The 15,022-nt window shown below is 46.9% G+C and overlaps 1 protein-coding gene across 1 annotated transcript; it reads right to left on the minus strand.

Moving 5' to 3' along the window:
* Positions 1–4,416: 4,416 nt before the first annotated feature.
* LOC115391548 (peroxisomal succinyl-coenzyme A thioesterase-like) lies at positions 4,417–13,340 on the minus strand. Its single transcript, XM_030095824.1, has 10 exons — positions 13,145–13,340; positions 12,964–13,063; positions 12,691–12,881; positions 12,414–12,583; positions 10,534–10,653; positions 8,475–8,557; positions 7,122–7,215; positions 5,593–5,673; positions 4,663–4,795; positions 4,417–4,553 (listed from the first exon to the last, which is right to left on the minus strand). Exons 1-10 carry the CDS (start codon positions 13,338–13,340, stop codon positions 4,417–4,419), a joined length of 1,305 nt encoding a protein of 434 aa, XP_029951684.1.
* Positions 13,341–15,022: the final 1,682 nt, after the last annotated feature.

A 15,022-nucleotide genomic window follows, 5' to 3' on the forward strand; every position in this document is an offset into this window, starting at 1 on the left:
GACGCTCAGCGCTCCTAGTCGGGAGGCGGACAGGCAGCGCGAGCAGGACGACATCACACATCCCCGTAGGAGCCAACCCGGGGCGCTTATGAACTGTCGCCTCATCACCAGAGGGGCCCCTCTTCTGTGTCCCATGAGCGCCGGTGGGCGAGATCACTGTGGCGTGAGTTCGCCGAGATCGCCGCTGGAGCAGAGATGAGAGCACCCGCGTCAAGCGCTATATGCCTCCGTGGCATGAGCGCGACGCGTGGGGCTGTAATGACCCCACTCAAAGTGGGCACAATGAAAGGGGAGAGGTCACAGCTGTGTACAGCTCTTTAGAAACACTGGGGCACTTGGTCACGGCCACAGCGTCCCTGGCAGCCCTGATGTTTTGCGTCACTCACCGGCAGGTGACCGCAGGTGGAACGACTGTCGTGAGGTGGTGGCCAACGCTGGGCTCGACACACCCCTGCAGTGTGAGTGCAGCGTGACGTGAGGAATTGTGCTCTTTAGAAGTTCCGGGATGTGTGGCCACGGCCACAACATCGCCGGCGGCCCAGGTGCTCTGCATCTGACGTTGGCAGGAGACCGCAGGTGGCACCACCGTGTTGAAGGAGAAGAAGCCATAGCCACGCTCAGCACACCCCTGCAGTGCGAGCATGGTGTGATATGAGGAATTGTGCTCTTCAGGGCGCCCCGAACGTCCGGGCACAGCCACAGCATCTCAACCTGTCCTGGCACTCCGCGTCTCATGACGGTGGAGAGCGGGCGCCGTAGAGGGGAAGAGGGGCCACAGCCAGGCTCAGCATTCCCCTGCAGTGCGAGTGCGGTGTGATGTGCAGCTCTTTAAAGTAGTAACGGGCCTGACAGCCTTTATTATCTGCATTTTTAACAGCAGGAGAGGTGGGACGAGCGGACGGAGCCCTCCGTGCTGCTGGAGTCTCGGTCCGTCTCGGCTGGTTGGTGACCCCGGAAGAGGATGCAGGACGGCGGTCGGCTGGTCGGCTCTGGCCAGGCGTCGCAGGATCCCAGGGGGCAGACCTCCTCTGATCCGCAAGCCGCCGGCGCGGTTGACTGTCTGCAATGGGGCTGGAAGTGGGGGGTGAGGTGCTGCGAGCCTCAGGCCGCCGCATGCAGACGGTTGATGATAACCTGGATATCAGTACCGAAGAGGGAGGCAGTAGAAAGGGGCAACCCCAAAACACCTTTCTGGTTCCGTTCTGCAAGAGAGTAGAGGCCAAGCCACAGGTGTCTCATACCGAGCTGAGCGCTGGCCATGGCACGTCCTTCGCCAATTGCCATGGCCCGGCACATTCTACCTCGGCTGTATTCTGCATCTCCGCAATGTCCTCCGGTGACAACTCTGAACGCTCGTGGTAGAACTTGTCAATGGAGCCTAGGAGGAAGATCATATTGTTAGCCAACTCAAACACCTGATCAGGGCCGGCTCGAGGCATAGGCGAACTAGGCGGCCGCCTAGGGCGCCACGTCCCGAGGGGGGCGCCGCGGTCGTACAAGGGGCGCCACGACGCTCTGTGTTCCGTGTGCCCCGCTGTGCAGCGGTCCGACGCACCGCGCTCCTTGTCCTCGGCGCTGCCCGGCACTGATCGGTATTGTTCGGCATCGCTCCTCAGCGCCCCCCCCCCCCGCTCAACAAATGTCGGGACCGCTCGAAAAACACGCTCCCAAGGGGCGCTCGTCTCGGGCTCGCCTAGGGCGCCTCTGAAGCCCGGGCCGGCCTTGCACCTGATTGCCGTTAACATAACAGCGGTCCAAAAAGGAAGACATGCGCCTGTCTCTCTAAGAGGGCAGCATGGGCTTACCAGCGGGCCAGGGAGTGGAGGTGGGCAACAAGTGGAGTCTCACGGAGTCCTCGATGATAGTATCGCTGGTGACACAGGGCCAGTCATCCACACAGCAGTACTCACGGTAGCCTTTCACCGGTACCTTGGTGGTGAGAGGCATACCCCAATCATGCTGCACGTTGTCCTGGAAAGACGGCACAGCCAGACATAGAACCGCAGTCTGGGAACTGGCCTGGGACTGGGTTGCTAGCCCGAGTGCGAAATCATGCGGCACCAGCTCACGAGGCTGGGTTGGGAGCGCCAACCCAGTGCTGTCTTCAGCGGTGGTAATCAGTGCTGTGAGATGTTCCACAGGTTCACGGCTGGTTCTGGATACAGTCGACAGGGAGTCATCGTGCCGCTTGGACCTCCCGGAGCTGGAGGAGTTGCGGCAGCTCTGCAGGTCCCCGCCCATATCGGCCCAGTTGTTGAAGGCGACGGGAGCGGTGGCAGTCATTGCCGGTCTTGCTGGATGCGGAAGCCGGTGAAACGGCGCCCATAAAGGCAGCTCGGCGCTCGGTTTCTTCGAGCAGGAGAGCGAGGCAGGCTGGGCAGGAAGCCCGCTGGCTTTGTTGCTGCCAGCCGAGGCAGGTGAAGCAGCGCTCTGCTGGTCTTGTTCTAGCAGTGGTGTGCCGCAGCCGCGGCAGTTGAAGGGCCCGACGCTAGATGGCGACTTGATTCGGGCCGGTTTGTCCATCTTTGTCTTTACTTGAGGAACGATCCATCTCAGGCTTAGAAAGAAGGGCGATTTCAGGAAGCCGCTCGGCTTATATTGCCTTGGAGCGGGGCGGGGCATGTGCCAGCACCCGGGCATGATTGGTGCGGCAATGTTTTTGATCTCTCTCAGTGCTTGGCTGGCGCCAAAGGAGGGTACCAATAGTGAAGCCTGTAGGTGGGCAAAGCACCACACCAAGGAGAACGCAACTAATTTTTTGGGAGTGACTACCCCTACAACGGTTATTTGTGATATATAGGGGAAATGTGTTGTTGCACTTAGAAACCCCCAGAGGGCGCTGTATGCCTCAACAGCATGGTAGAGATGTTTGAGGCGTGGAATGTGGCTGAAGTTGAATAAATGAAAATGTGAAGAGCTCCTCTCTCCGACTACTTCTTCCACATTGCAAGTCAGCTGCAACAGTTGTTCAAGTTAACATTTAAAATGCCATTTCACACATTTATTAATCTTCACAGCAAAATAAAATACATGATCAAAGCAAGTCTACTCTGGTTAAGGAATCAACAATGGCGATGTTGAAAAAGTCAATGTATAATCTTTCAGAACTGGTGAAAATGTTTTCTCTACAGGGTTTCACATTCCTAGGGCTATTTTGATAAAATCGGACATGCCTTTCAAACATCTACAACATTTCTTAATGCAGTATATATTTTTACAGAATATTTTTTGATGTTCACACAAATGTTCAAATCTAATTTTAGGGATATTTCTCTTATCAACTATAATGCCTCATTGTTAAAGGCTTTCTCTGTCACAGACCAGGGTGAACCCAAACGCCTGTTGGAGATAAAAACAGCTTTATTCGGGCAAACAACCCTGACGGGGATAATCCAAAGCAAGGGTCGAAGTCCATAACAGTCCAAAATCAGATAAACAGGCAGACAGAAGGTACTGGCTCTCCACATGGACAGAATACAAAAAACAGGACATCAGACGAACTGAACTGATCAGGTCAATGGAGTGGACAAACCGCCAAACTGAAGAGACAAAACTAAATACACTGGCAGAGGGAGCAGACGGGATATGACTGGTCAACAGGAAGATTGGATACACCAGGTGCCGACAGCAGGATGACGAGAGACACAGACAGGGTGAAAACCAAACACAGGCAACAGGTGGGGCTGAAGGACAGACTCGGGATGCAGGGGACAGCACAGACAGGACATATAGACTGAGCATACTCAAACGATTGAGACTTCTGATCGGAAAAGAATGCGACTTTCACTTGAAAATGTGAACGCACCACGGCACAGTACAGGTGTACCACAGCGTCCGTCACACATCCACTGTCACACAATTCAGAAAAAGAACTGGACTGTCTTACTGCCAACCTGACCCATTCTGTCTCAGTCACAGTGTGAGATTGCATCCTTCCCAGTGATTATGAACAACCCATTCAAAACCAGCTAGTTCGCCAGCGACGAACAGCTGAGCCAGCAAGCTAACAGCTGACTGAGACCCCAGTAGCTAAGCTAATAGCATGCTGCTTCTACAAAGTGTGTACCTGAAAGCAGCAGGTGGTCGTACGACACAACAGGTTATTCACTGTCACAGAAGTTTTCAAACAGGTAATGGAGGCAGTTTTGGAGGAGCTGAATACTGACAAGCAAATGGATGATGCCTTCGTGAAACAGGTGCTTCAGATTTTCACAGCCATCTGGGGGGCCAGACATTGTTCTTGTACTAGTTTTGGTCCGCGGTCCACCAATTGCCGACCACTATTTTAGAGAATCATCTGCTGAACACAAACAGCTTAAATCACGATAGTTCGACTTGGACGGTGTTCATCAAAATAATTCATCTATTTCAAAATAAGACCATGGATTTCATGCAAATGATCAGGTTTTATTTCAGTTAAAGGTAGGAAATAGTCATTCCACCAGGTCGAGTTCCACCAAACAGATTCACCCTGAGAAAGAGCAGCATCTTCTTCCAGGAGTCCTCTTGCGCTCTGGAATGTGCCAACGTCTCTCCGCCCCACAGAACCATCACTTCACACAGAGGAAACAGGACTTAGCGCTTCAGTGGTGGATTTTAATCAAAATTATCTGCCTGTCCAGTTTGTGAGTCAAACTGTCAAGAACCTACCTGTGCCGCCACTTGCGCTGGCTGATCTGAATTTGCTGGCTCGAGTGTGTGGCGTGTACGGGGGTTCGATCAGGTGACCTGCCTCAGGGTACGACAAGATGGTCAGCAGATGGCTGTTCCCTGCTCGCTCCATCATCTCCTTCATCTGGAAAACAGGAATTCAGTTTATCAAGAAACACTAAAAAAAAAAGTGTTGATTTCCACTGTTTCTAAAGTGGCATTTAATAAACATCATAAAACAAAAGTCAGGACTATGGCATGTTCTGTTAGCCTTGGTTCAGAGGAAAAAAGATGCCAGACACCAGCGTACGTTAATAGAAGCACATTTTTATACCAAACGTCAGGACCGGACGATGGACCCAAATGCAAACACCAACAAAAATCAAAAATCCTAACGAACAAAATAAATTCCAAGAGATCACAGGAGATCATGAAGAGATGCTTAAAAGTCCAAACATGCAGAACCCATACTGTTCATCTGTGTTGGTTGCTCTTCAGTGTCTCAAACAACCAGAACACACAGAAAACACCCAACATACACCTCAGTGACCAAGAGAAGACAATCACACATTCAGGCACAGATGAAAGACATCAGGGCAGAAAACAGCAATCAGACACAAGGAGGGGACATCAAGATGGACTTAAAATGTCAAAATAAGACGAGAACAAAAGATTGTCACAACATGTTCTACACTGATGAGCATGATCCAAGTCATAGGACCAGTTGTTCAAAACGTAATCCGGGTGGATTTTGGATCAAATCTGGAAAATGTCTGGTTTTTGGCTCGCCCAGAACAAAAACAATCAGACTATACTGATTACCATGGTCGCTCTTTACAAGGTAGTTCCTCTTTGTTTTGCAGAACAGATTGGTGAATTCTAAATCAGCTCTTTCCTCCATGCTGGCGTCCACAAAGAAGGTTGTCTTATTGCCAAACTTACATCGTTTGCAGCCTCTTGGGCGGCCCAGCTCATATCGTCCCCACCAACGATGAGCAGCAGAGGACACTGCAGTCGTCCCACCTGCACAGACAAAAACCACACGGATGGTCAATGTCCATCAAGATGGTGTTGTTACCACGTCACTCCCCTCAGTGGTCTTCTTACATGAGGAGAGGAAGAACATCAACTTCTTCTACCGTCATGAAGAGCAGTGGTGGATGTATGTTTGCAAAACACTGCACCCTGCAGTTTTGTGGGGGCAGAGCCACATGGAACACATATGCCACACACATTCTCTGACACGGATTTTGAGTGTCTCACTTCATCGCGTCACATGATAAAGCATCTCTATTAGTGTCAAAATACGTTTTTAACATTAGGTCAGAGGTTACTTAATCTCCACAACTTTCTTACCTGCACTGGACTGGATTTGCTGTTTATGAATGCTCCTGAAAAATAGTTAAAGAAATTACACTAGGTGTATCACTGTGCTCTACGTTTTACCACTGGTTGCGGTTATGGAGTCCAGCATTGCTGTACACTGCTGCAAACCACCCCTCCCTGTCTGTCCGTAAGACTCACACTGGCAACGCCATAAACCTGTTCTCGGGCTTCTTCCTTCATATCTTCGTCCATATCTCCACCTCTGAGCCTGGTTCTGCCAAGGTTTCTTCCTGTTAAAAGGAAGTTTTTCCTTTTCACAGCACAGCAGCTGAGTGGTTAGCCCTCTTGCCTCTCAGCAAGAAGATCACGGGTTCGATCCCTGGACCATGCGGGCCTTTCCGTGTGGAGTTTGCATGTTCCTCCCTGTGTCTGGATGGGATCTCCGGTTTCCCCCATCAACTGTTAACATGCACAATAGGTCAATCCTCCAGTCAGGTGATTCTGACCATTAGCCTGACTCCACATCTGGAGATGGGTCCCCGGGCGCTCCCCGCAGCTGCCCACTGCTCCTTACGGAATGCTTCAGTGGCATCGAAGGATGGGTTAAATGCAGAGGAAGAGTTTCTTTGTACATTCACTGTACAATGACAAATAAAATACCTTAGCTTACCTTATGTACTGGGTAAGACGGCCTTCAAATATGCCCCCCCCCCCCTTTAACGATATGGTCTCCAAATGGACTTCAGACTAACAGAACTGGTCTCTGATTTGTGACTGCTCATCATTTTATTTCAAGCTGGTGTCTCCAGAGCGCTTTGGTTTTAATGTATGAATATAATTATTCTTTTTGTCAGTCTGCTGCTGACATGCCAGGTCCCTCTTGAAAAAGAGATTTGAAAACCCAAATGAAGCTTTTAACCTCATTAAATAAATGATATAAAAACAAGATAGCCCTAACCCTATTCTGTCAGGCGTTTCTACATTCAGAATCACCAAAAACACTGCAACTTTATGGACTATGGAAATTAACAAAACTTCTACTGTTCCTGCCCGTTTTAACGATGGCTCAGAATTTGTCCTTGCAGCAGTTTCTGTGATTTTGAAAGGCATGCTTGTGCTTGGCTCAGCTTGCTGGTCATACTCACATCCACTTTCTTTGAAGGGTCTGAGGTGATGGGCAGCACCAGATCTCGGTAGATTTCCTGGTTCTCCTCATTGATACGGATCTTAGCTGCATTCCTGGTTTCAACAAAAGAACAAGGAGAATTACACATCTATAAAAGAACCTTGTGTTTATCAAGGATGGCAGTCTTTGTCATGTGTCATTAAAAAAGTCAATGAACAGAGACAAGAGGTGAGTGAATATCTTGACATTTATCAAAATTGTTTGTTAAAATTGAGTTGTTGATGAAGAACACAGAAACATAGATTAAAGGCACCACATAAAAACTCCACCCTAAATTAAAGTGGAGGGAGCATCACGTTAAGCCTGATTTATGCTTCTCCATCACGGCGACGCCGTACGTACGCCGGCAACACGACGCCGTCACTGAGCATATCTTGCTTCTGCATCAAGAGAACGCCCTCCGCTGCAATTTCACCGCCAAGCCGCTCGGCGGGCGTGGCTGGGTCTTTGTTTATTTGTGGGTGGCTTTTCGTGGGTCTGTTGTTTCTCTTCCGGTCAGTCAGAGGCAACAATGGCGACAGAGCAGTTGTGTTTGGAGCTGCCTCAGATATGACAAACTGATTATTCCCCCAGGAAGCAGATCTCCAGATCATTGGGTAAAAGACTCATTCTGTGCCTGTACAACTCCACACATCCACTGTAATCAATCCAAATACACTTCTGTTGCATTTTTCTCTCAGCCATGACTGACACTCTCAACCTATTTCTAATGAACACTGGACGAACTGATCTACAGCTGGATCATTTCTAAGACACTGAACCCAACTCATAACATAGAGAATGACACTGATTCTGACAAATTTTTCTCTCCCATCAATGATGACTGTTACACTCAAGAACAATTCTACAGCAGCATCAGCCCAGAAGATAATTCATGTTAACTGCAAAAGCCAGCATGCAAACTTTCAAAGCATCGAAGACTTTAAGTCAGTTCAAATACCCTTTTAACATCACTGCAGTTTCAGAAACATTCTCAAACTGTGACCAGGGAATTGATTTTGTGACTTAAGGTATGAGACAGTTGATACAAACAAGAGTGGGAGTGAAGTGGCTTTGTAGATAAGAATCTGCAATTCAAGGTGGTGAAAAATTATCAACAGCAATAAACAGTGTCTTCGAAAGAAAGTAAAGAAAACATTACTGGGAGCTGCATGCAGAGCAGCAAACTCCATAGACTCATTTAATGGATGGAGGAAAATCTTTCAGGAGTAAATTAAAAATTCTTGTTCATTTGTGATTTCAACATAGACCTGTTAAATCCAAACATCATGGTCACTGATGAAGCTTAATTAATTTCAGAGGATCTACTTACTCTCCAAACAAGTTGAGAATGCCTTCAAAGTCTTTGTCAACCGGCTGCACATGACTCCCGCTGATACACACCACGCATCTCAGCTGGGAGAAACACACACTTATTCACAAAGAAGCAGGAGGCACAACAAAGCTGGTCAGTGTGTTGTTTTGTTTTTGTGACAAGATACTGATTAAAAACAGAAACACAGCCCAGCCCCACATTTTAACCAAAAGACTTTTCGAAGTTTCAAATTGGTAAAAACTTGCTGGGCTGGATTTTAGACCTTCTGAACTGAGATCATCATGACGAGCTGTGTTACATGCCCACTTTTGTGTCAGTTTGAATTGGTTCCAATAGAGAGCTCAGAATTTCTCCTTTACATGAACGCTGAATGAAGTGATCAGATTGGTGTGTTGGTTTTCATGAACCAAGAACGATCAATCCCAGAAGGCTTTGCACTGTGATGCTGCTCAATGGCGATATTCACTCATAATCCCACATCCAATGGGCAGGTTTTCTTATAAGCGAGCCTGTTTTCAATACTTTGAGTTTGAACCTAAAGTCATTAAAGTGTGGTGTGCAAAAGTATTCTTTTCAATACTTTGTGAAGCCATCGCTATATCTGCAGTGACAGCTGCAGGTCTTTCAGGGTCGTCTGTCAGCTTTGATGGAGTAGAAGCTGAAATCTCATTCTTCTTTTTAAAATCACCCAAACTGAGTCAGATTGGATGGAGAGTGCCTGAACAGCACATCTGAAGTCATGTCAAATACTTTCCATTGGATGAAGGTGAAAACTTGGACTGATCCATTCTAACACCTGAACATGCTTCGACATGCGACTGCCTCCATCATGATGTGTTCAGGGTGATGTGCACTGCCAGTTATCGACGAGGAATGAACAATATTCTGAAAAGATCCAATTTGGACTGCGACACATTTTGCTTTTTATGAGTCAATTACAAGCACCTTCTCTTGGGTAGCTGCCACTGGCTGGCAGGTAAACATTGATACAACAAGCATTGATACAACAAGCAGGCTCAGGTACAAACATATGGGCCATTTTCACAGCTCCACTACTTCCTGAAATTAACTGTGCACATTCATTTCCTGTCTTGCATTATTGACCAAAATGATTAATCCAGGTGTGTCTTGTTGCAGCAGTCTAAACCAGACACACCTGGATTAATCAGTAGTAGTGAAGCTGTGAAAATACCCCATTGTGTGCAAGTGGTCTTAAAACCAGTCAGGATGTGTTTGAGGGTCCTAAAACACAGACCGGGGTCCACTTCTTCTGAACATCAGTGATGTGGACTCAGGGAGCCGTTTAACAATTTGTGCATCTGCACCGATTTTACACAGAGAAACAGCCGTCAGCTGAATGATGACTGAACATCAACTACAGTACCCACAATGTCCACCTGCAGTACAGCAGGCCTCAGGGCCGGCTCCAGGCATAGGCGAACTAGGCGGCCGCCTAGGGCGCCACGTCCCGAGGGGGGCGCCGTGGTCGCACAAGGGGCGCCACGACACTCTGTGTTCCGTGTGCCCCGCTGTGCAGCGGTCCGACGCACCGCGCTCCTCGTCCTCGGCGCTGCCCGGCACTGATCGCCCCCCCCCCCGCTCAACAAATGTCGGGAACGGTCGAAAAACACGCTTCCAAGGGGCGCTCGTCTCGGGCTCGCCTAGGGCGCCTCTGAAGCCCGGGCCGGCCCTGGCAGGCCTAGAGGTTCAAAACACATCGAGTGCATTGATCAGTTAAAGAAGCACTATGCTGGTGTTAGTAAGACAGCGTGGGAGCCAGGGCCATTTCTTCATATAAGAAATCATAGTTGACTAAATTTTCTCCACAGATCTTACTGGGACTTCGTAGATTGTGAGTGGTCACCCGAAGGAGAAATCCATATTGCAGACACCAGCGCCTGAGCTTCCCAGGCACTGGGGTCTTGTTGATGATTTCCAAACTGTTGGTGATGTCCTGGCTCAGTTGCTCTACTTTACCTTTGTCCCTGAAGCTGATATTATTCCATCTGCTCAGGCTGTGTGTCCTAAGGGGACAATAGATTTCCTCTGAAGTTACCTTCATAACTTCGGAGTAAGCAGCCATTCTGAGGGTGACAGTTGTTCCCAAAGAAAATCCCAGCATGGCGATTCTGCTCCCGAGGATCTGAGGATGCTCCTGCAAGGATTCGTATGCAGTCTGTAATCAAAAGAAAAGGTTAATCAAGTGTTTGTCTGGCCACATCTTAGTTATTCCAACAAACAGGCTGCTGATGTGAGAGAGACCTTTGACCCCAAAATGTCCTGCCGATTGTCAGGTGAATTTCATAAATTATAATAAGATTTGTTAACTGATCAGTAAAATATTACTTTGCAGATCTGATCTCGTCTGTTGCCATTCTGTGTTAATCAGAAGGAATTACTCAAGTCAGCCTGTAAAGAATGAACTGCTGACACCAGATTGTCTTTTCTTTTTTATATTTGTCAATATTGGTTGTTCCTCCATTTCTTGTGATTATGAGTGTGATTACATTCATCGAGTCAGGGTATTTTATTGTCAACAGTGTCACATTTTTGCCTTTAGAAACCATGTTCGGCAATTAGTCCTTTTAAAAATTATTCAGTTGTGTAAATATAATAGAAATAATTGGTGATATCACTTGTTTTTTTGTGAAACATGTCAACAACTTATTGGCTGACATTTTGAAGAAAGTCAAGAAAGTTTCACAAATACAATTAGTCTTATTTCATTTCTCTCGTCCGAGAAACTCTGAAGGCCAAATCTTTCATCGGCAAGCGGAGAAACAATCCCAGATACTTCAACTTCCTTCTTAGCATTTCCAGTTCCTCTTTCAGGACCCCCATTATCTCTGTCAAAGGGTAAATGAAGTAGAGCTGAGCGATATGGCCTCAAATCAATATCAATATATTGAGCAGTTCATCTCGAGTTATAAATGTTCACATTTAATCACAACTTCTTACGGTGCTGCAGTAAGCTGCAGTTCTGACAGTTTAATTTATCAAAATTAGGGTACACGACGTATCCTCACTTTCACAGCAACAGAGGTCCAAATCCAACAGAACTATGCTGTGAATGGAAACTCTTCTCTGTGGGAGATGAAGAAGGAAAATTCTACTGACTAGAATTTAGTGAAAGACTATGAGAAATTATTCTCTGTCTACTATCCTTGAGCCACAAATGAGTCTAACTTCTTTGTCTACATCTCCTGCTCCTGGACTCTGTCCACACGAGACAAAACCATCTTTTTTCTCTCCCTGTTATTCTGAAAAAGCCCCCCAGGACTCAAAACGATGTAGTTCACATGCCAGGCCTTTAGATGGCGCTGTCACTGTGCCACAGAAACACCAAAACTGAGAGGACATGGAGCACATGCAGCGTGCGCGATGTAAACAAGCAACACAAGAAGATATGGCCTTAAATAAAATATCATGAGGAGCTTCTGCAGCAACAATCAGCTGAACAGAAGTTTTACTGTCCGGGACGGTCGACCAGCATTAATCTGGAGCTCTGCATAGGCTGTTAGCTTGTCACCGGTAGCAGCTAAACTGGCATGTCGCCATGCTGTGTGTCCAGGGATCATGTTTGCGTTGTTGAGATGTTCAGAGGGTCGACAGGGCGTCTGTCTGCTCTGCTGACAGTATGGTTTGCTGTTTAGGAGTTGGAGTCACGTAGTGCAGCGTCTCAAAGGAACATCGGGACAGCTACTTCCCTAAAAGTCATTTCTGTTTCAATGTACACAACAAGTTTGTGCTAAACTCTTATACCAGGTCAAATGTTTTTGGAGGCAATATAACCAGACAGCAATTTATCATCTTCTGACCTTTTGCAACAAGAAAGCCAACAAGACGACCAGAGACGTCTGTTGAGTTTTGGATATTTGAAGTTTCACAGAGTCATCAGAATCATCAGAAGCTGCATTGTGTGGAAACAAGATTTACCTCAAAGTACTGGAGGTTCACCATCTCTCCTGTTTCCTTGGTAATCATTGGGGTCAGGTAGTCGATGGTCAAAGCAGCAATGCCGTGTGAGGCCAGCAGCGCCGCACGATACTCCACCAGCTGGCCCCCACCCCCCCAAAGGTCCATGATAGCAGGAAATGGTCCAGGTCCTTCACACAGGTCAACATGGGTCAGATCATCATTTTGTGGACAAGATAATGAACAAAGGTGATGTTTAAAGGCTTTTCCTAAGTTCTTGACCTTCCTCTGGTCCTACCTGGGGGCAGGAAGAGGGTTGCGGTGAGTCCATTCTTTGTGACCGGGATCCTTCGGACACCAGGCGACATGTACCAGCGCTCCACCAAGGCACTGGCAAGAGGGACAAGTTCTGCAAAGCCCTCTTTCCTGTGACCCTCGTACACCGACACTGTGACCAACATGGGCTCCTGGACGTTCTTCTTCCGCAACCTGAGGAAAGACCAGCCGGTTACTGATACATGGTTCAATCCTGGAGAACATCATCTGCACACATTCAGCCCGGATGGTCTACCTGAGTCCAGGTTGGCTGCCTGGAACTGGTCTGAGGCTCCACAGTAGACCCATCGGTTCAATTCCAGAATATGTTCCTCCCAGACTGCAGTCCTCAGACACTGAAGTGGAAAGGAACACAGACTAGACAATATTTTCTTTTGAACTCCCCCTTATTTAGGACCATGTGGAGAATTTCATACCGTTCACTCTGCCGGTGGCATCAGAAATGTAGTGAGCAAACGCGTCCCAACCATGACCGTCCTCACACTGGTGCAAGGCGTAAACAGTCAGCTCAGAATCAGGAGGGGCATTCTGGACCAGGATGACAAACTTCTCGTCCATGAGTCCCCGAGACGGATTCACCGACAGCTGGACACAACGATGCCTCTCGTCCATCCTGAACTGAAGAAAGACACATCAGCAGAAGACAGCAAAATGTGGCCAAAACCTTGAACACTGCTGTCGAGTTTTATTTCTTTCAACACAACTTGTTGGATCATAACTTGACCTCTGTGACCTCCAGAGTCCTACATATTGTACATAAAAGTTGCCCAGCCTTGATGATCCAGAGAACAAAATTCAGAAATATTTATACAGTGGTGGTTGGGCACCATATTTCTCTCTGAACTGTCAGAATAGAACAGTTTAAAATACAGTCTATTTGTTTCGTTGTTTTTTTATGCAAACATCTACATTCTATATTTTAGAGTAAAGCTGAAAGATACTAAACATAAAATGCTGTTACCAACTATTGACATCACAACATAACAATAATAAACCCCTCATTTTACCGTGTTTGTTCATGTTAATGACTCATCAGATTCCACAGAAATTAAACATGGAGTTCCACAGGGTTCTGTCTAAGAACCTTTACTGAAGTTAAATTTGTAGTTCCACAGGGTTCTGTCTTTGGACCTGTACATTGCACAATATACATCATTTTGTATAGAATATTATCAGGAAACTTGTGGTGGGACGTCCAATGAATAAGTCGTTCTTTTGAACAGCTCTTCAAGTGAACCACAAGAGCCGGTTCACAGCTCGAGTGCCAGGACGTACAGGTCAGCCTGTCCAAACAGGCTGTCCAAAGTGTACTCATAACATCAAAATCCAAGTGTACAGGAGCACCTTTGGTTGTACCTGGGCAGATAGAGCAGAGGATTCTTATCACCAATGTCATTAAACACATCCTGCAGATGTGTTGTGACATTCTCATGTTTGTTGTTATGAATTTAATCAACTTGACGTTAGGACTGCACTGTTTGATAATCAGTTGATTTATGTTTTCATGAATCTGTATTCAAAGTAAAGCAGATCTGACAGCTTCTGGCATGAGAAAATGGATCTTGCCTATGTGTTTGTGCGCGTGCAAGCATGCAGATCCTGATACAAGTGTGGGTTTTTCCTGGCCTCAACCACATTAAATCTGCTACAGCAGTTTAACAATCAGTTCCAAAACATGTTTTCACCTCAAATCTCTGCGGCCAAAAGTCCACATTTTCCTCACAAAAACATTTACTTTCCATTTAGGCTCTGCATCATGAGAAGAGCTCACACAGAAATCACATAAATGTGTGTTTAATGCACATACTCATTTTTTCATGGACTCACGACTGCACAGAAACATGTATGAATCACTTACTTTGCCCACCTGCCTCTTGCCTTCAGCTCTCCTCTGTGGACACTTCTCTGGAAGCTGTCCCAGCTGAATTCAACTCTCCAAATCAGCAACTCCACTCCCCCAGCTGGGTTGCCAGATTGAGCTCAAACACCTGCTAAAAATCCACACAAAGCAATTAAAGAAAAACACCTGAATGCAATCAAGACAGAACACATATCAGTCATCACCAATCATCAATTAATGCATCTGAAAAGAAACAATAGCTGGTTTTTTTTTGTTGGTTTGTTTGTTTTCGTAGAGATGACAATTGACAGAGATGGGATTTATTTAAGGCTAGAAACTGATTACACGTTTTCAGTGAAAACACTCAGATAAGTTAAGATATCAGCTACTGCGAATGTGCAATTTCCCAGTAAAATATGTTATTCACTCTCAAAAAACAAGCAAACACACACAC

The sequence above is a fragment of the Salarias fasciatus genome, chromosome 7 (assembly GCF_902148845.1).
Source record: "Salarias fasciatus chromosome 7, fSalaFa1.1, whole genome shotgun sequence".
In the NCBI taxonomy this organism is placed as follows: Eukaryota; Metazoa; Chordata; class Actinopteri; order Blenniiformes; family Blenniidae; genus Salarias; species Salarias fasciatus.